We start from the raw sequence: 20,376 nt of genomic DNA, 5'->3' as shown, positions 1-20,376 counted from the left end.
GCGACTGAAGGCGTCGGCAAACGGTTTGGGAAATAGCAACACGTAGGGTGTTTCTGGAAACAGGGAAGGAGCCAGTTTCCGGAGTTCGTCGTGGTCAAAACATTCTCCTCTAAACTTCACATACAACGTTGCACAGCAAAGTCTGGTACCTACAGCAACCAAAAACAAATTAGGAAACGGAAGAAAAGCAAAACCTCGTCAAGACATACCTGCAGGTCGGCGACTTCTGCATATCTCTGTCAGCAGCTGTGTAGCGCTTTGCTGTCTGGTTTAATCGACGGTGTCGGGAACAATACGTATGTTGAGTGACATCTTCTCCGTTGGTTGCTTCTGTTCGTTGATGAGGAATGAAGTATCTATACCGTCTTATATACAATCAAAATGACGTGATCCCGTTCAAAACCTGCCATAAAATATTCCAACAAATTGTGCAATACATGAGCGCTCATCTTGTTCGGGATTGCTTCACCTCTCACATTGTGCCTCACTCCCAATGAATGGTTTACCAGCGATGGCGCAACCCTTTTAAGATGAATCACTACCTGAACAGTGAAGGTTCAAGAACAGTTTTTTTTTAACGTTATGCTAATTGGGCTGCCTCACTTCTCTTCTTACTTTATTAGCTTAGGTTTCGAACAGATCACTTTATTATTATTATTAAGCAGTGCACATACAACACAAGCACGAAAACAATGAAACACTTATAGGTCGAGGGGGACGGTTGAAACCCCGTCGGCAAGAACTTTACGTTTGCCGTAGAAATTAGTGATCCCACTTCTTGTCTGTTTATACGTGTAAACTCTTTGATTCAAAGTGCGAAAGCCAGTGTTTGTACCCGACGCGCTTTCCCCCGTTTTCAACACTTCGAGATAAGCTTGAAACGTCAGTGGATTTTGCTTCTTGTTGATCCCCTTGCGAGTTTGTTTGTTGGTGCTTCCTTTGCAATAATAGGTCTTGGCCGTAAGAGCCATTACACCTGTGCCACTCCATTCAACTTTAAAAAGCCCAGGGGTGCGTAGGTCATCACGCTCTCGCCTCTGACAGCATTCCAATTGGGTAAACTCTTTTCCCGAAACACGCCTCTTGACAAATTCTGAGCGATGCAGGTCGCATGCTGGAGATGGAAACCACATGTGATAAATTTCATAAAACTCCTTCAACAGTTGGGGACGAACCATCTGTGTCCATGAGACACAGCTGATACATTTCCCTGTCGACAAATCGATCGAAAAAGCCGTAATGAAACTGTAGTAAACGAAAAATCCAATGTGCACTGGTAAATTTTGGTTGATCCGACGCTTTTTCATCTTGACTTCATACAGGTCATCATTGATTTCCTCCAAGTGCTGGAACCTCGGGTTATTAACTGACATCCGAGCATCTTTAGCTTCCTGGTAGAAGATATCACGTTGAAGCTTTTTGTTCGTTAGCATCTTGCCGTAGGAGCTATTACCTGGAAATAAAGTACACTTAACAATAAATAAATTTCAAAAAATCGAAAAAAAAAAGTTTAAAAAAATTACCTAAAAGTTTAAGCAAGTCTCCAATAATTTTGTTGTCAGGGTTGACATCACCCAAACGTCGTGCTGCAGTAACTTCATCACCAAAGGTTTTGAAGCAGGGCTTAGGATCAAAGCAAATCACTTGATATATGTGTTCCAAAACAAGTCCATGTTCCAAGTACCACCTCAGAACAGGGGTGGCAAGCAAGATTTTTTTCCCATCATGCTCCCTATTAAGCACCTTCGTTTAGTTTTCAAAACACCGTACTTCTCTGCATGTCCACGCATATACTGTCCAATATCAGCTCTGGATACATCTATATTTTTAAACACAGGGCTTAATTCCTTGAAATATTCTCTTTTTTCAGGTGGAACAATGATGTCACACTCCACTAGCCCGAACAAGTCACCTTTCCGCGATGCTTCTCGCATGGTGAAAAAGTTTCTATTTTTTGGGATGTGGAACCTGGGAACTGGGTGAGATCTAACAAAATCACGCACTCGCTGATTGTTCTTTTGCAAAGCATACCAATCACATTCCCACATTTCAACAACCTCGTATCCAAGACTACCGAGGTATGCTGTTTGTTCAGCTGTCTTTTCACGGGCTTTTGTAGCTTTTTTGAGGTCATCGAAATGGACACCACAGCGATCACAGCCATGAAAAAAGCAGCCGTGAAATTGAAAAACTTTCTTGAATTCTGCGCAGTACCCATCCACGGGTAAATTTCGTTGACCGAGACGAGAAGTGATGCTCAATACTCTTTAACCTCGGTCATATGCGCCCCGGGTGGATTGGTCGAGGGGACGAGGAATTATCCTTGTTTGGACCCTACAAATGTTAATATGGCTGAAGAGAGAAAACGTATAGATTCGTTCAAATATGGATTTTGGCCTTATCATACATTGTATGGTGTTACGGCGAGTGGCAAGGGGCGTACGAAGGGATTAACGGTGTGGAATTTGTTCGGGGATTGGCAACTGATTTTGATTCGTCAAAGAGAACACTTTTGATTATTGATGATTTAATGAGTGAATGCGACGAAAGCGTGACCAATCTTTTTACAAAAGGGAGCCACCACAAAAATATAAGTGTGATATACATTGTTCAGAATTTATTTCACAAAGGAAAGGATGCAACGCACTATCAGCTTGAACGCGCATTACCTCGTTGTTTTTAAAAATCCAAGTGACGCATCTCAAATAACTCATCTTGCCAAGCAAGTTCAACCAGGGCGGACGCGTGCCGTTCAGGAATCATATAGTGACGCGACCTCTCGTCCACACGGTTATTTGCTTTTTGACTTCAAGCAGAGCACAGCAGAAAAATTTCGTTTAAGAACCAACATTTTTCGCGGTGAAACCCAGATTGTGTACGTACCAAAATCTCTGTAGCATGTCAAGGCGACTACATGACCAAGCTCCAGTTCTTACGACGCTCGCTAAAGCCAAACCCAAGCTTGCTCGGTCGATTATAAAAGTCGCTGATCGTGAATTAATCCAGTGCATTTGCGAATGTGCATACAACGTTTTGAAGGGGAACGTAACATTGACACCCACGGAACGAGCCAAACTTTGCAGATATAAAAACGGCATCCGTGAACTTGGAAAAAAGTCAACTCCTGCAAAACGAAAACGTCAGATTGTACAACGTGGAGGATTTTTATCAGCGTTGTTAGCTCCGTTGATTGGCAGCATAATACCCGCCGTCACTAGTCTTTTGTCTGGTGGGAAGTGAAATGGAAAGTGTTCAAAAATTCGCTTTGGTGGACCCTCGTATTTTGAAAAGTCTACAGGGAAACACACCTTCACAAACGACGCCTGTTGAAAACGCATTAACCACACTCGATCGGAAAATGAAGGACATCATAAACGAGCCTGGGACGATGGAAGACAAAGTAAAACTTTACAACCAGGCACTTCAACGATATCAATTTTATAAGGACACCCTTGTGAATAAACCACTTAAGTTGACGGTTACCGAAGAAGCCCGAGGAAAAACTGTGGCTGGAGAAGTTGAGGAAACAAAGAAAAATGTTGTCGAAAGTCGTGTAATTGATTCTATGCCGAAGACGTTTAAATACAAAGCAAAGCGAGTCATTGATATTATCAAGGAAAGTCCAGAAATTGATTTCAACTCGACAGGAGAGCTTTCGGTTAAAGGCGAAGTTGTTAAGGAAAGCAACATTGAGGATCTGATTCACAATGCTGTGCGACGCCGCGGATCGACGTCAACGACGCCTATCGGATGGACTGATTTCCAGTCGGCATTGAAAAAAGCAAATGCACCAAAGTCATTGCTTGGGTATACAAATACAAGACCCGCGCCAGGCCAGCGCCCAGTTGGATCTAAACCGCCACCGGTGCAGAATAGACGATTTGCAAAGCAATGGGTAAATCTGTAAAGTTTTCTGAGGAATATTATTCTCCCTTGCAACCAGGAAGTCTCGGGGGCGTGAAGCGCCTCGCCCGTGCTTCAAAACGAAAAAGAGTTGAAGTAAAAGATCGGCTGCGAAAGCAGGACACTTACACACTCCACAAACCTCTACGTCGAAATTTTAACCGTCTTCGTGTTGTAGTCGGAGGTATTGATTTTCAGTGGCAGGCTGATTTGGTGAAACTAAGTCGTTACAACAATGGGTTCAAATACTTACTTACCGTTATTGATGTGTTTTCAAAGTATGCGTGGGTTGTCCCAATAAAACAAAAAACGGGGCCAAGTCTTGTGCGAGCTTTCGAAAAAATCTTGCAAGATGGGGACCGCCAACCGCAGAAATTACAGACAGATCGTGGCAAAGAGTTTGTGAATAAACTTTTTCAAAATTGGTTGCAAAATCACGGTATTCATTTTTTTACGACGTACAATGACGAAACAAAAGCCTCCATTGTTGAGCGATTTAATCGGACCTTGAAGGAGCGTTTATGGCGGTACTTCACGTATGCCCAGACATCGAAATATATTGACGTGCTAGATGATGTAGTAGAAAGCTACAACAACAGCTATCACCGCAGCATTCGAACTACTCCCTCGTCGGTAAAACGAGATAATCAGGATACTGTCTGGGAAAATTTATACGGCGATATATCGCATCCACCTATGTCCTGGAAGTTTGCAGTGGGTTCCCCAGTTAGAATCGCAGTTACCCGTACAAAGTTTAAAAAAGGTTACTTACCAAACTGGACGGAAGAAGTGTTTTTTTGTAAAATCCCGGCGCCAAACCAATCCCCATACCTATTCTCTAGTCGATTATAATCGTGAACCGATAGAAGGGTCGTTTTATGATGAGGAACTCCAAAGTGTGGAAAAGGACCTTTATAACATTGAGAAGATATTGAAAAAGCGAAAAAGGCACGGGGTAGAGCAATGGCTTATAAAATGGGTCGACTACCCCGATAGTTTTAATTCGTGGCTCAACGCAGAGGACGTCGTACATTACAGCGTGTCAATGACTTCAGGAGGAGATTGGGTGTGGTGTGGGCGAAGTTTGCCTCGTGAAGAAGTTGTGTTTTTTTGTCAGATGTTTCTCATTTTTGTTGTAGTCATCACCAGTCTTGTGAATTTGACGTTGGGACACCCAAACCCGAATCTTTGGACAGCGTTACTGGCAAGTGGGGTTGGGTATCTGTTGCCAGCATGAGAGTGGGGGCCGAAGCTACTAAAAAGTTGACGCTTCCAAGCGGCTTTATAAATCGGGAAAGGAACTTGCAAGTACAATGACAAAATTAGTTAAAACAGAAGGCACCAAGGAATTTAAACGACTTCTTCAGGAATCAGAAACCGATGATTTTAACCCCGGTGGGGGTGTGATTAATAATTTATTTGTATTTGATCCGGTGACGCGTTTGACCACTATAAACCTCCCTAGGGGATGTCAAATGGCGCTCTCTGATGACCTTGGGCAACTTTTGGGCTTTCAAACAACTCCACTTCCACACCTTTACGAAGGAAGCCACACAACCGAAGGAAGGTGCACTCTCGAGAATGAATTTTCGACCATTTTCGTCTATTGTGATCTCGTTGAACCGCGTATAGTGGGCGATTCACTTGTTCCCCTTCTCGATACGATCCCAGCTCAAGGAGAGCCTGGGGACACAGTGTTTAAAAGGTTCTCACGTCTATCGTATCAACCATTACGTGGAAGTACCATCACGAGTGTAGAACTAAGTTTAAGAAACGAATTCGGGGGTTTGATTCCTTTTGAAAGCGGTCGGGTGATCGCTACGCTTCACTTTCGAAAAACACCCTTATACATTTAGACGGAAAATGCAGCGTCAATGCGGCACTCCATATTGTGTGTAAAACGATATTAAAGACTATGAGAATTACTATGTGGCCCAAGCTGGTCATGGAATGCCTTTTTTCAGTGGAGCAGTTTCACAACGTGGCCACGGATTGGGTAGTGTGTTTGCGAGTCTTGGTAGGGCTGTACTACCGCTACTTAAATCGGGCGCAAGCCGTATCGGAAAAGAAGTGATTAAATCAGGTGCCCAATTCGCCGGTGACATGCTGGCTGGGCAATCACCACGGGCAGCAGCTATAAAACGTTCACGAGAGGCGGGAAAATCATTATTACGTTCTGCGCAACGGTCCTTTACACACCCACCCGGAGAACCTGCAACTAAACGCAGAAAAAAGACGAAGAAAAATCGTTCCCCAAGACGAAAGAAAGCGGATATATTTTCATAACATGGGCAGCCTCATTAACCAACAGTCTGGAAAATGCTTGAAAAGTGATCTTGATTTATTTGCGCTAAAACCCACACAAGTCAGCATCGAACATTCCCAGTGGGTGGAATTTATGCCCCTTTCGACATTGAGTGATGCCGGCCCTATAGAATTTACCGTTTCTGGGACAGGGGAAGATTACATAGATCTAGCAAATACTATGCTTCTGTGCACAGCGCGCATAACCAAGGCAGATGGGACAAATATTGACGCAGACGCTGCCGTTGGTCCTTGTAATTATTGGCTACATGCTCTTTGGGATCAAGTTGACTTGTCTTTAAACAACAAAGTTGTCACACCTGCTAGTAACACGTATCCCTACCGTGCTTACCTCGAGAGCCTTTTAAGCTTCGGGAATGATGCAAAAGAATCCCAATTAACTGCGGCAATGTGGCATAAAGATACGGCAGGAAAGTTTGAGACTTTCGGTTGTATGTTCGTAAAGTACGTCCGAGTGCCCCTGTTTTGATGGGACATATAAAAGCATTGGAGAAGACTACTGCCAATTATCTAATCACGAGGACATCTGTGCAAGTGTACTCGGTCCCACGTGGAAACCTTTCCACGACACATGACACATTTATGCGTGGCCAGATCCCAAAGCGAGTAGTGGTGGGGTTTGTTGACAACAACGCATTTAATGGAGCTTATGCAAAAAATCCGTTTAATTTTAAACACTTTGATGTGAATTACCTGGCTCTGTACCATGACGGGAAAATCGTGCCTGGAAAGGCGCTTCAACCGAATTTCACATCAAAAAATTATGCGAGGAGCTTCATTAGCCTTTTTACTTGGATGGGAACATTTTTTGAAAACGCCGGTAGTGGAATATCACTCTCCGAATATGGGCAGGGATTCACACTCTATTGCTTTGACCTCAGTCCTGATATGGCAGATCTGGCTACCTTTGATTTGATTAAGCACGGTAACATTCGTTTGGAGGTTCACTTTGGCACGGCTCTCGCGAACACTATAAATATCTTGGTGTACGCGGAATATGACAATGTATTGGAGATTGACAAATTCAAAAACGTAATTTTCGATTACTCGGCTTTAAATGGACGAACTTCAAATCGCATCTATTTTATCTCGTGACCAAGCCATTGGATCCGTGTTTTATGGTGTCTATGCGCGGGATGAACTCACTACGTTGAACCACCCCTATCCCAAAGCATATATTGTGAATACTGATCCCAGTAATAGACCCGGAATGCATTGGCTTGCGATGTTTTTTGATGGGGAAGGACGGGGCGAGTTTTATGACACGTTCGGGCGTGCCCCGATCCACGAGGAGCTTGTAAATTTTCCAAACCGAAATGCCACTCAATGGAAATGGAACCGTCGCATTGTACAGCACCCCCTCTCATCTGCCTGCGGCCCTCATTGTATGTATTATTTACTGTTTCGTGCACGTGGATTTTCTATGTCTCGTATAGTCGATACATTTTCTTCTGACTTGCGTGAGAACGATCAAACTGTCTGTGCGTTCGTTTCAAACATGTAATCGTTTAATACAATAATTTGCAACAACAACGAAAGTGGTATGTACAAGTCGAGTTTCCCCCTTTTTTTTGGTGAGTGCTCTCCTCCGAAGGAGGAGAGAGAGGGAAGGCTTATTGTGAAAGTGGAAAACACAGAAAAGCAGCACCAACATCGGAATGTTTGTCTTGAATAAAAATTTCTTGCACTTGAAGCACTTGTTCGCGAACAACCGAATCAATCAACTGCGAGCGACTTTAGTAAAATTCAAAAGAATCGGCATTTTCTATTATTGGTCTCAAATACGCGGCGGGCGAAAACACAGATTTAGATTTAAAACTTAATGCAATCCCATCGACAGCCACGTCGACTGCCATATACTTCACTCGGTCGGCGATGATACAATCTTCCACCGCGTCTGCTGTGGACCAGTACACCACCTGCACGCGACTGAAGGCGTCGGCAAACGGTTTGGGAAATAGCAACACGTAGGGTGTTTCTGGAAACAGGGAAGGAGCCAGTTTCCGGAGTTCGTCGTGGTCAAAACATTCTCCTCTAAACTTCACATACAACGTTGCACAGCAAAGTCTGGTACCTACAGCAACCAAAAACAAATTAGGAAACGGAAGAAAAGCAAAACCTCGTCAAGACATACCTGCAGGTCGGCGACTTCTGCATATCTCTGTCAGCAGCTGTGTAGCGCTTTGCTGTCTGGTTTAATCGACGGTGTCGGGAACAATACGTATGTTGAGTGACATCTTCTCCGTTGGTTGCTTCTGTTCGTTGATGAGGAATGAAGTATCTATACCGTCTTATATACAATCAAAATGACGTGATCCCGTTCAAAACCTGCCATAAAATATTCCAACAAATTGTGCAATACATGAGCGCTCATCTTGTTCGGGATTGCTTCACCTCTCACATTGTGCCTCACTCCCAATGAATGGTTTACCAGCGATGGCGCAACCCTTTTAAGATGAATCACTACCTGAACAGTGAAGGTTCAAGAACAGTTTTTTTTTAACGTTATGCTAATTGGGCTGCCTCACTTCTCTTCTTACTTTATTAGCTTAGGTTTCGAACAGATCACTTTATTATTATTATTAAGCAGTGCACATACAACACAAGCACGAAAACAATGAAACACTTATAGGTCGAGGGGGACGGTTGAAACCCCGTCGGCAAGAACTTTACGTTTGCCGTAGAAATTAGTGATCCCACTTCTTGTCTGTTTATACGTGTAAACTCTTTGATTCAAAGTGCGAAAGCCAGTGTTTGTACCCGACGCGCTTTCCCCCGTTTTCAACACTTCGAGATAAGCTTGAAACGTCAGTGGATTTTGCTTCTTGTTGATCCCCTTGCGAGTTTGTTTGTTGGTGCTTCCTTTGCAATAATAGGTCTTGGCCGTAAGAGCCATTACACCTGTGCCACTCCATTCAACTTTAAAAAGCCCAGGGGTGCGTAGGTCATCACGCTCTCGCCTCTGACAGCATTCCAATTGGGTAAACTCTTTTCCCGAAACACGCCTCTTGACAAATTCTGAGCGATGCAGGTCGCATGCTGGAGATGGAAACCACATGTGATAAATTTCATAAAACTCCTTCAACAGTTGGGGACGAACCATCTGTGTCCATGAGACACAGCTGATACATTTCCCTGTCGACAAATCGATCGAAAAAGCCGTAATGAAACTGTAGTAAACGAAAAATCCAATGTGCACTGGTAAATTTTGGTTGATCCGACGCTTTTTCATCTTGACTTCATACAGGTCATCATTGATTTCCTCCAAGTGCTGGAACCTCGGGTTATTAACTGACATCCGAGCATCTTTAGCTTCCTGGTAGAAGATATCACGTTGAAGCTTTTTGTTCGTTAGCATCTTGCCGTAGGAGCTATTACCTGGAAATAAAGTACACTTAACAATAAATAAATTTCAAAAAATCGAAAAAAAAAAGTTTAAAAAAATTACCTAAAAGTTTAAGCAAGTCTCCAATAATTTTGTTGTCAGGGTTGACATCACCCAAACGTCGTGCTGCAGTAACTTCATCACCAAAGGTTTTGAAGCAGGGCTTAGGATCAAAGCAAATCACTTGATATATGTGTTCCAAAACAAGTCCATGTTCCAAGTACCACCTCAGAACAGGGGTGGCAAGCAAGATTTTTTTCCCATCATGCTCCCTATTAAGCACCTTCGTTTAGTTTTCAAAACACCGTACTTCTCTGCATGTCCACGCATATACTGTCCAATATCAGCTCTGGATACATCTATATTTTTAAACACAGGGCTTAATTCCTTGAAATATTCTCTTTTTTCAGGTGGAACAATGATGTCACACTCCACTAGCCCGAACAAGTCACCTTTCCGCGATGCTTCTCGCATGGTGAAAAAGTTTCTATTTTTTGGGATGTGGAACCTGGGAACTGGGTGAGATCTAACAAAATCACGCACTCGCTGATTGTTCTTTTGCAAAGCATACCAATCACATTCCCACATTTCAACAACCTCGTATCCAAGACTACCGAGGTATGCTGTTTGTTCAGCTGTCTTTTCACGGGCTTTTGTAGCTTTTTTGAGGTCATCGAAATGGACACCACAGCGATCACAGCCATGAAAAAAGCAGCCGTGAAATTGAAAAACTTTCTTGAATTCTGCGCAGTACCCATCCACGGGTAAATTTCGTTGACCGAGACGAGCTTCTCCCCCCTTGATGACGAATAAATAGACCACATTCTTGTGCGCACCAATCAAGCCACACCCGAGCCATGTGACCGTGACGTGAAGATTGCATCAAACTGAATCCTTGGGTTTCATTTTCGTATTTTAAAACAGTGAAAAAAGAGGTTGGCATCTGTTGCATAATCCCCCAGAGGTATAGAGCATTGCAGTCAAAGCCGATGACTGCTTGACATACACGGGCTTTAGTACCGTAGTCGACAGTGCGGATTTTGGTTTCATTTTGTTCGTGGTAGCGGTGAAAAATTGTTGCTGGACCTCCAACTATATTGGCGCGAATGAGATTGTGAATGTCCTTAAATCTTTCTCCAAACAGTGCAAGAGGCGTGTTTCGATCAAGAGACCTCATTAAATATTGTAGAGTTAAACCAGGTACGCTTATTACCTCTTTAAACGCGTCAACACCACGTTCCTCGTAAAAGTTGCAAAGCTTAGAAACAACATCGAGAAAAGGAACTACATCACGGTTATTGTACCACACAAGAAAATCTTTCAGGGTGTGCATTTTTTCGTCACGCCATGTGTCTAAACAAAACTGGTACTCATCTTCGGTTATAGTTGAACCTTTCAGTGGGCTGTAGAAAGCTGTGATTGGAGGCAATGAAGTTTCTTGTAACTTTTCAACTGAAGTCATGTATTCATAAGGAAAAAAACCTTTGCGTGTTTTGCAGTTAAAGGCTTGCAACAGGGAATCATAAGAATAATTTGCCGCAACATAATTGCGTAAATCAAGAAAGTTAAAGGACGTAGTTTTAATAGACATGAAATCATTGTTTCTTTTGATTACATTTAATATTTTGTCCTCGGCCATTAGAGTTGGAATCAAATGTCTCTTTGCCAAGTTGATGTCATATTTACCTCCATTGAAAGATAAGCAGGTTAGATTAGTTAAGTATAGATGCAAGTCGGATGATAGTCGTTGAAGAGGGTGCTTGCGTGGATCACAAGACTCCAACTTACAAGAATGGTCTAGCATTGTTTCAAGCTGTTTCCTGATGCCCTGAAATCGGTGAAGCATAGACGACGCAGCAGCTTCTTGTATTTCTTTAAGGTAGGAAACAAATCTTTTTATTAAATCCCCACAGTCCCCTGTGGATACAATACACCTTGGTGACGTGCACCCAGGCACATTTGAGCAAATTGAAACACTCAAGGCAATATGCTCTGAGAGCAAAGTGGTCTTAGCGGCTGGGGGTGGCAAGTTGTCCCTCGAAAAATAGCTCTCAAAATCAAAGCAAGCACGAAAAGGAAAGTAATTCATTGATTGATCAACGTCAATGCCAACCTCTCTTAATCGATCAATCACACTTGCTGTTTCAGAGAAGAAACCTGCCTTAAAGACCTCCTTTGTAACAGCCTGACATGATTTCTGATGTTCTTCACATTTTCCGAGTCTGTCGAAAGAAATTGAACAAATCCGACAACAAAAGGTCGATGAGTATTTATTTATGTCAAAGATGTAGCTAAAATGTTTCTCAAACAAATTCAGGTTGAGTACTCGATTCCGTTTGTCATTTAAGCGTGCAACACTACGCCAAATAAGTTTACACTTGACATCTTCCCCGGCAACCAGTTGGAAAACATTTATGTTGATCTTAAAATAAATTTCCAAATTAGGCAGGTCGTCCATTTGTACACCAGGAAAATTAATGTGATCCAAACCGGCGTGTACAGAAAACTGTTTACATAGTTCAATAGCCCTCGATGAAATACCGTCTCTCCACTCGAATCCAAATGTATTGCGAGGCAACGAAAAAAGCAGAGGTTATCAGAATAAACTTGTCCACTTGGTGCTGTGTTTAAAGCAAATAGACCGGAATTTCGCGAAACGTACCGGGGCAAACTGACCCCCTTTCCAATTAATGGACTTTCCATGTAGTAAACATAAAAGGTTACATTTAAAATTTCGTTAGGTTTCCAGGAGCTATCAGGTCGCAGAAGTCGCACACTTTCTAAGTCATCTTTATCTTCTAGGCTTTCAAGAAAAGCAATCAAGTCGTCGCGTGTGCGGACAACATAAGGTGTGAAAAAAACTTGAAAATTTTTAGAACTCGAGTGGAAATAACGTTGTTCTCCGGCTACATTTTCCAAAGAAAAGCCAAAACTGGCATTGATCCTGAAGGCTCGATTTCCAAAGCGCAAAACTTCATCGGCAATACTACTTAAATTTTCGTAGGAAATTGGTGCGCGGAAGTTGAAGACGCTTGTCACTTTACCGATTCTTCGGTGTGTTTGAATGGCTCTGATGTTCCGAGCGATGAGTCTATCTCGCTCATTTTCCTGTCGTCGTTGTTGGGCTTCACCACTACTTCCCCTACACGAAAAGTGAGTATAATGCTGGGTCCAAGGGCAACCAGGTCTGAGAACTTACCAACCTCTTTGATTAAGAGAGCACGGGCTAGAAGAATTCGCTTCTGCTTCCTCGCGACATTTTTCCCAATCCAACTCTTGAGAAGGTGTGTGCTGTGTCCATACGAAGTCCAAATCAACTGCTGCCTCGGGTCTAATTTCGCTGCAAACAAACATTTCAGGTCATGATCGTCAAAAAGTCAAACACACAAAACGTTACAAACCTTTCAACGCGGTTAACATTGTCGTCACCGCCGCTCGGTGCCACTCCTTCTGCAGTTTGGGGGCCCGTAAATTCATTATAACCCCCATCGACGTCCATAGTTTCACTAAATTATAATTGTACTTCATGAGCATTTGTTCTAATATTATAATTAGTTAAAGGATATTAACGCATTCCACAAACCTTTCACCATCTTCGACGGCCGCTGGCGACAACACGTCCACGCCACTTAAATCATTTCGATTATCTCCTCCTTGAAAAGAATTTGCGTGTTCATTGACCGTTTCTGCTTCGTCGCGACATTTTTCCCAATCCAACTCTTGAGAAGGTGTGTACTGTGTCCATGGTAAGTCCAAATCAACAGCTGCCTCGGGTATAATTTCGCTGTAAACAAACATATCAGGTCATGGTTATCAAAAAAATTAAAACACACAAAACGTTACAAACCTTTCAACGCAACTAACACTATCGTCACCGCCGGTGGGCGCCATTGCGCCATTTCCACTCGGGGCAATTCGATTTATTTGCTCTCGCGAAGCACCCGGCGACTTAAAGACCGCCTGTGCAGTTTTTCGGCTCTTGGACAAGCTCTTATAATTGCCTCCGTCCACGTCTGGAGTTTCTCTGAATTACAATTATACTTTGCAAGCATTTATTCTAATATTATAATTTATTTAGTTAAAGGATATTAACGCATTCTACAAACCTTTCACCACCTTCGACGGCCGATGACCCCAACACGTCTACGCCACTGATATCATTTCGATTATCTCTGCCCAGTTCTTGTGAAGCTGTGTACTGTGGCAAAGGTGGGTCCGAATCAACTGCTGGGTAGGCGCTGGTTTCGCTACAAACAAACATTTCAGGTTATAGTCGTCAAAACATTAAACAGGCAAAAGCTCACAAACCTTTGAACGGAACTAACATTATCGTTACCACCGGTTGCCGCCATTGCGGTGTTAGCTTCGATAACGCCACTATCAATGTCTGCAGGTGTTTCAGAGTCTGTCGGCGACCGCAACATGGCCTCGCTGCGAAAACAAGACTGTTTAACTCCCCTCTGTCAAACGGCGGTAAACCTAACCATACCTCTCTGGCAAACTTTGTGGAATTTCACTTTTTCTCGTTCGTTTTCACTTCAGACTGTTTTTTAACGCTGGAAAAAATTTAAAACAATATTAAATAAACTTAATATGAATTACTCAATATTAATAGACCGACTGCATTAAAGCTTCCATTTCGATTTATTGGGACAGATTCAAGTTCCTTTAAAATGTTGTCAAGAAATTCACTCGCAAACTGATGTTCATCACTGTTGTTACTACAAAGAAAGTATAGGGTTGTGACAAACGTTACACATCAACCCAACAGCTATTTTAAAGGTATAAACTGTACAATAGTAGCATTCATTAAAATCACTCTCACATATTGGATGCTCCAAACATAGGTTCTTGATTTTGAATGTTGTCAGTAGTGACTTGGTTTGACGGATCTGTTGCTAAATTGACTAATTTATCAACGGCAAGTCCCATATTTTTTCTTGTTAGCGTTCGTTGTGGATTTGCGGTGGCAGCAGTTGATTTACCAACGTCCAAATTTTCTTTTCTGTTCACGACAAATCGCATTGGGCAAAAACGGAATTCAATTACAATCGCTCTTACGTATTTGATGCTCCAAACATAGGTTCTTGATTTTCAATGTTGTCAGTAGTGACTTGGTTTGACTGTTCTGTTGCTAAATTGACCAATTTCTCAGCGGCTAGTCCAATAGTTTTTCTTGTTGGCGTTGGTTGTGGATTTACGGTGGCGCCAATTGATTCACTAAGGTCCGCATTGTCTGTTCTGTTCACGACAAATCGTATTGGGCAAAAACGGAATTCGTTTGAATTCATTTTATTTTTTAACAGCAATTCCATTTACCTTGGCCTTTTCTGGACTTCTGCTCCACCATTGTCAGTGTCCGATGTACGTTTTGTGGTTCTACTGCAGAAACATATATTAGATTTTAGAAATGTAAAACAATTTCATGCAAACGTACCTCTTTTTTGAACCGTGGATTTTCGGGCAAGTATTTTTTAAATGCCTTTGTAGATTCGACCTCGCCCCAAAACTAACCAGCACAATAAAACACAATTCGTACCAAGAAACGAAAATAAATAAAATATTTAGTACTTACACTTTTTCGCAATGATCACATGCAACTTGTTTATCGCAAGAGGACATGTGTTTTTCCAAATGTTCTTTCTTCCAAAATCTAGCACCTCAAGTGGCGCATGGAAACGGTCGTTTCTTTCCCGGTGGTTTATCCATTTCGTGACAAAAACCTTTTGTAAAAAGTAAGCAACTAAATCAGTTTCGATCACACCTGCATTTTAAACTATATTGTATCTCTAGCTTATAAACTATAATCAAACTTTCATTAATATTACTTTCTTACTGTTCATACAATTTCTAACCTTAAATTAATCTAAAGACCAACCTTCAACTCCACTGCAGCCGCAATCTAGTACTCCTGTCCCCTGTCACAACTCAGAAGGCAAGTGAACAAACCGAAAGCCTTCACAGCCACAACTCTTTTATACCATCTAGTGACCAGTGCTCATTCAAAAAACTTCTCACTTGGGTTTACGTCCTTACTCGACCAACTCATTCAACAAATGAACCACTCTAAGTTATTTTTCATACAATATGTGACCAAGCCCACATAAGTGAACAGTGCCCGATCCCACATAAGTGAAGAGTGCGCGATCTCAGACCAAGTGAAGAGTGCCCGATCTCAGACCAAGTGAAGAGTGCCCGATCTCAAACCAAGTGAAGAGTGTCCGATCTCAAACCAAGTGAAGAGTGCCCGATCCCTAATAAGTGAAGAGTGCCCATGCTACTGGGCTCATTATTACTACTTACGGGCAAAACATATACATTAAAGCAGAGCATCTTACCCCAAGAGCACGCAGAATCCGTTTGACTTTGCTGAAAACAGACACAGTGGGGAGCGCATTAATAATTTGCAACATGTTCACAAGGTGCCTACCAACTTAAAACTACCATAAAAATGTCAAAGTTGGTAGTGCGAACCAACGCTGTACGTTCCAGCCAAAAGTTAGGTGTAGTTGTTTTCCTTACATTAAAACTTTATAGTGAGAAAAACAAAGGTTTCTACTCAAAAACTCTCACAGCAACCGTTGAAGCCTTAGTTGCAAAATCACTCGTTCGGACTAACACCAGCAGTATCCAGCCTTTGTATGTCCGTTATATATACCCCATAATGCATGTATTCACATTGTATACATAACCACTGAACAAATTGATCACCGATTACTCATATAATTAATATACAACTTTCTGCAAGGAATGAGTCTTAGTGGAAACAATGAAGCGCCGAAGGGCCATATTGTTTATTATTAAACCATTGTTGTTATTGTAAGTGGTGTAGGCCTATATGCTAATCGAACTTCTAATAAACACTATAGACCTATATTATGCCCGGGAGTAGGCTACTCGCTACGAGATTTTGCAGTGCATAATAATATGTAAATACATGTTTTAAATACAAGTTTGGCTGCTAATAACGGTGTTTATTTAGGAATAATGTTGAGCATCGAATGTAGTTTACCGTTTATCTGTCCACTTGCACCCTCCACTTCAATAGCCTAAGAAAATCACGTTATTGTAACATAAAAGTCAAAAGTTGATGCATATCAAACATGCATGCAAGTATAAGCCAAGGCTTTAAGTCTTTATAAAAAGTAGCCCACAATATTGTTACGATTGTAGTCGGTAAAAAATAATTTTAATTTCTTAAATTTTATTTTACCTCCTTGCTGCATGTTCCCCCACAACATCCGGGACCCAAACCAGCCGCTTCTGTTGCTTGGCAACAGAACTTGGCGCTTGTGATACAAACACCCATCGCCACAAAACTCAAAGCACATAACATACCTTCCATGGCAACTACAAACGGATAAGTCTGCAAGTTGTAAATTTGTAAACGCCATTTCAAAAGGAAATAAAATTTAGTTTTTTTTTTGTCAAACAAGTTTAATATTTTCCGACTTACACTTCCATATACGAAGACAAGGCCAAGTGAAAAGCATACAAGAATGAAGGAAAATACTGATGCGGCAATTGAAAGACCCATGTGGGTGTTTATCTCTAGACAAATAAATGTCATTCGTGTAACCGTCTTTTATCTCAAATTTTTCACTACAGGTCTACATTAATTACTTTGTTACTATACATTTATTTATTATATTGCGCAGACCGTAGACATAAACCTACCATACAAGGAGTGACAGTCTTCTTACCGCATATTACGCCCATCACACCAGTGGCCAAAATCTTGAATGAAACAATAGAACCGCAATTGATTTTGTAATTAAAGTTTAAAAAAGTTTTCACCGACCCAAAGTCCGCACCAGACTCCTTCAAAGTAATTGTTGTACGTCACCAGCGTAGCGTAACTAGAATACCTCCTCAACTTCACGTATCTCGCCGTTTTCGAATCCACCATCAGCATCAACCCAATTGTGGTGCACATGATGCCGATCACCACTTCGGTAATCTGACCATGGAATGAATTAAATTACGGGCAAAACAAGTGCATTAAAACAGAGCATCTTACCCCAAGAGCACGCAGAATCCGTTTGACTTTGCTGAAAACAGACACAGTGGGGAGCGCATTATTAATTTGCAACATGTTCACAAGGTGCCTACCAACTTAAAACTACCAGAAAATGTCAAAGTTGGTAGTGCGAACCAACGCTGTACGTTCCTGCCAAAAGTTAGGTGTAGTTGTTTCCCTTACATTAAAACTTTATAGTGGGAAAAACAAAGGTTTCTACTCAAAAACTCTCACAGCAACCGTTGAAGCCTTTGTTGCAAAATCACTCGCTCGGACTAACACCAGCAGTATCCAGCCTTTGTATGTCCGTTATATATACCCCATAATGCATGTATTCACATTGTATACATAACCACTGAACAAATTGATCACCGATTACTCATATAATTAATGTACAACTTTCTACAAGGAATGCGTCTTAGTGGAAACAATGAAGGGCCATGTTGTTTATTATTAAACCATTGTTGTTATTGCTTTGGTATTCAGTACTTGTTGTCCAAACAAACCGTTGCTGTATGAAGACATGTAGCAGTTGCGCCATCTTTGACTTGTGTAACTTACATTAAACTACTTGAATGAGTCGCTCGTTAGCGGCGCTAAAGAACAATATGTGTCATCATAATGCAGCAGGCAAATGGAAAGATAAACAGATAGTGGTAAGAGCTAAATACTCTTGAAGTGCAGTTGCCAGATATTTATTTCAGAGCTTTAGTAATATTGCTCCTAGTTTGGTGCCCAACGGATGATGGTGATTCTAAAGTTAAGACTTTGCTTGGCTGTTTGGTCAGCAAAGTCGTCTGATAGTCACACCAGCTACACTGATGAGACCTTTTATGTCGAAACAGTGGCCATCTGTCTGCAGCTTACACAATTTAGTAATATTGTTTACAATCTTTCGGGCCAATTTATTGTTTTGACTTGATCAGTTTATTTTTCAAAATATCAACAGCAGGCACCATCGGCTGAGGCGTTCATTTTTTCGTACCAAAAATCTGTATTAGAACTTTATTGCATATGTTTGCAAACTTCATATGGTGACATTTTTCAATGTGAAAACACATTGAAAGTAAGCAAACAGGTTTGATGCCGTCGCTACATGCTCAAATATATGTAAATCACCACAGGAGATCATTTTTGTAAGTTTATTCTGGAGCTGCGGAAACTGCAACTATGAAGAGGGGGCATTCCACAGTCAACAACGAGAAAAGTAACCCAAACACGATCAGCACAACCCAACACAAGCGGAACGCGGCGAAAAAATAAAGAACAAGGCCGATCGCAAACATTCTGCTTATAAAAGGACTCTAGACTACGCAACCTGCACCCCCAGCGGAAAATCCGAAGGCTTCCAACATTGTCCCATTGTATATGCACGCAAAAGGCAAAGAAAATTGGTTGGCTGAGAAAGGGAGAAGGCAGACGGAAGTGAAGGGCAACCCCGACAATATCTTCTTTTCTGAAACTAAATTTCCTATTACAGGATGTTTTTCTTTGCTTGATGTGACAAGTGAAAGTGTTTGCTTCTCCATGTAAGTTAAGTTTTAAAAGAACCAAGTTCTGCACTCATTGTATAAACATTTTATGAGATATTATCAAAATAAAACACCAGTGAAATGTATAGGCTATATACCTATTACCTTGATTAAAATATGTCAACAAAAGTATATTAATGTATTTTCTCATTTTTGTAATTTAAAAATACCCATTTAAACGAAGAACTGTCTGCATTTGTTCAATGGGCTGTGATGTGCTTTTCGATAAACTAAAAATAATATGTAACAGCATACTAAAAAGAAATTTATTTTGTTAAAAACAGGTTTGGTCAGAAATTTTACATGCAATCACATAAATCACTTTAGGTTTCCTGCTGGAATTCCACACATAAACATTTTGTTTTCAGCTTTTAGGAATTTAGAGTGACTGACTGCTCTTTGGTGTTCCATTTCACAATCATTTACTGAATTATCTGTGGCTATCCAAATGAAGCCATCACAATACTGACCAAAATCTTCTATCTCATCAACCCATGGTTCATCAGATGGAGGAAAGTAATCACGATCAAAGAGTAAAGCTTTCACCCCTGTGTGCTTCTCAAATTCTGCTTTAAATCTTTTAGCTATTTCAAGGTCTTGCTTTGAATATAGAATTCCAATGCAAATCTGTAAAAAGAGTAGTAATCCATGGGTAAAGGTGTCTATTTTTGTGTGCTTGGTGACAACACCATGTTAACATCAAGTCAAAATAATGAAATAACAACCTTGTGATTTTGATGGATGTTAAATTCTGTGTGAATTATGAACGAGTACATTGCTTATAAATTGGATTTATTCATGTGTTTGTTCTACAAATTTATAATGCTGTGTAGTTGTCCTAGGTGTGCTGTCTTTTTATTTAGTTTTGCTGGAGTCATATGGGAAGTTTTTACTTCCTTGATGTCAGTTTACCTTATCTTGACTTGTCCTGTTTGATGAACCTGGTCCCTCCAAAAGAGCTGTTGTGAAGGGTCGCATGGGCGACATCAAGCTTTCGACACCATGTTGGCAGCAGATCCCGACAGAACAAAATGAGACCACAAGCCATGATCTGAGAGATCGAAAACTATGATCTAGGAGAGATCACATTATGATCTGTTAGACCGAGAACCAAGATATGTTTATTTGTGGAAACAGTCGCAAATATATAGGGATACATCAAAGACGAGAGAGAAACAAAGAGATAATTGCTGCGATTACGCGACAAAGGG

General features: G+C 41.4%; 3 protein-coding genes across 3 annotated transcripts; 2 read left to right on the top strand and 1 right to left on the bottom strand.

Moving 5' to 3' along the window:
• The first annotated feature begins 6,190 nt into the window (after nt 1-6,190).
• LOC145898250 (uncharacterized protein F54H12.2-like) lies at nt 6,191-6,697 on the top strand. Its single transcript, XM_082986678.1, has one exon. It carries the CDS (start codon nt 6,191-6,193, stop codon nt 6,695-6,697), a length of 507 nt encoding a protein of 168 aa, XP_082842804.1.
• LOC145898249 (uncharacterized protein F54H12.2-like) lies at nt 6,697-7,323 on the top strand. The gene has a single exon (XM_082986677.1). The coding sequence runs from the start codon at nt 6,697-6,699 to the stop codon at nt 7,321-7,323; it is 627 nt and encodes a 208-aa protein (XP_082842803.1).
• A 12,160-nt stretch (nt 7,324-19,483) lies between these two features.
• LOC145898248 (uncharacterized) lies at nt 19,484-20,152 on the bottom strand. Its single transcript, XM_082986676.1, has 2 exons — nt 20,078-20,152; nt 19,484-19,792 (listed from the first exon to the last, which is right to left on the bottom strand). The coding sequence occupies exons 1-2, from the start codon at nt 20,150-20,152 to the stop codon at nt 19,484-19,486; spliced, it is 384 nt and encodes a 127-aa protein (XP_082842802.1).
• Between the last annotated feature and the right edge of the window lie 224 nt (nt 20,153-20,376).

This window comes from Ascidia mentula, chromosome 4, assembly GCF_947561715.1.
Source record: "Ascidia mentula chromosome 4, kaAscMent1.1, whole genome shotgun sequence".
Classification (NCBI taxonomy): domain Eukaryota; kingdom Metazoa; phylum Chordata; class Ascidiacea; order Phlebobranchia; family Ascidiidae; genus Ascidia; species Ascidia mentula.
This window is presented reverse-complemented; position numbering and strand designations above follow the sequence as displayed.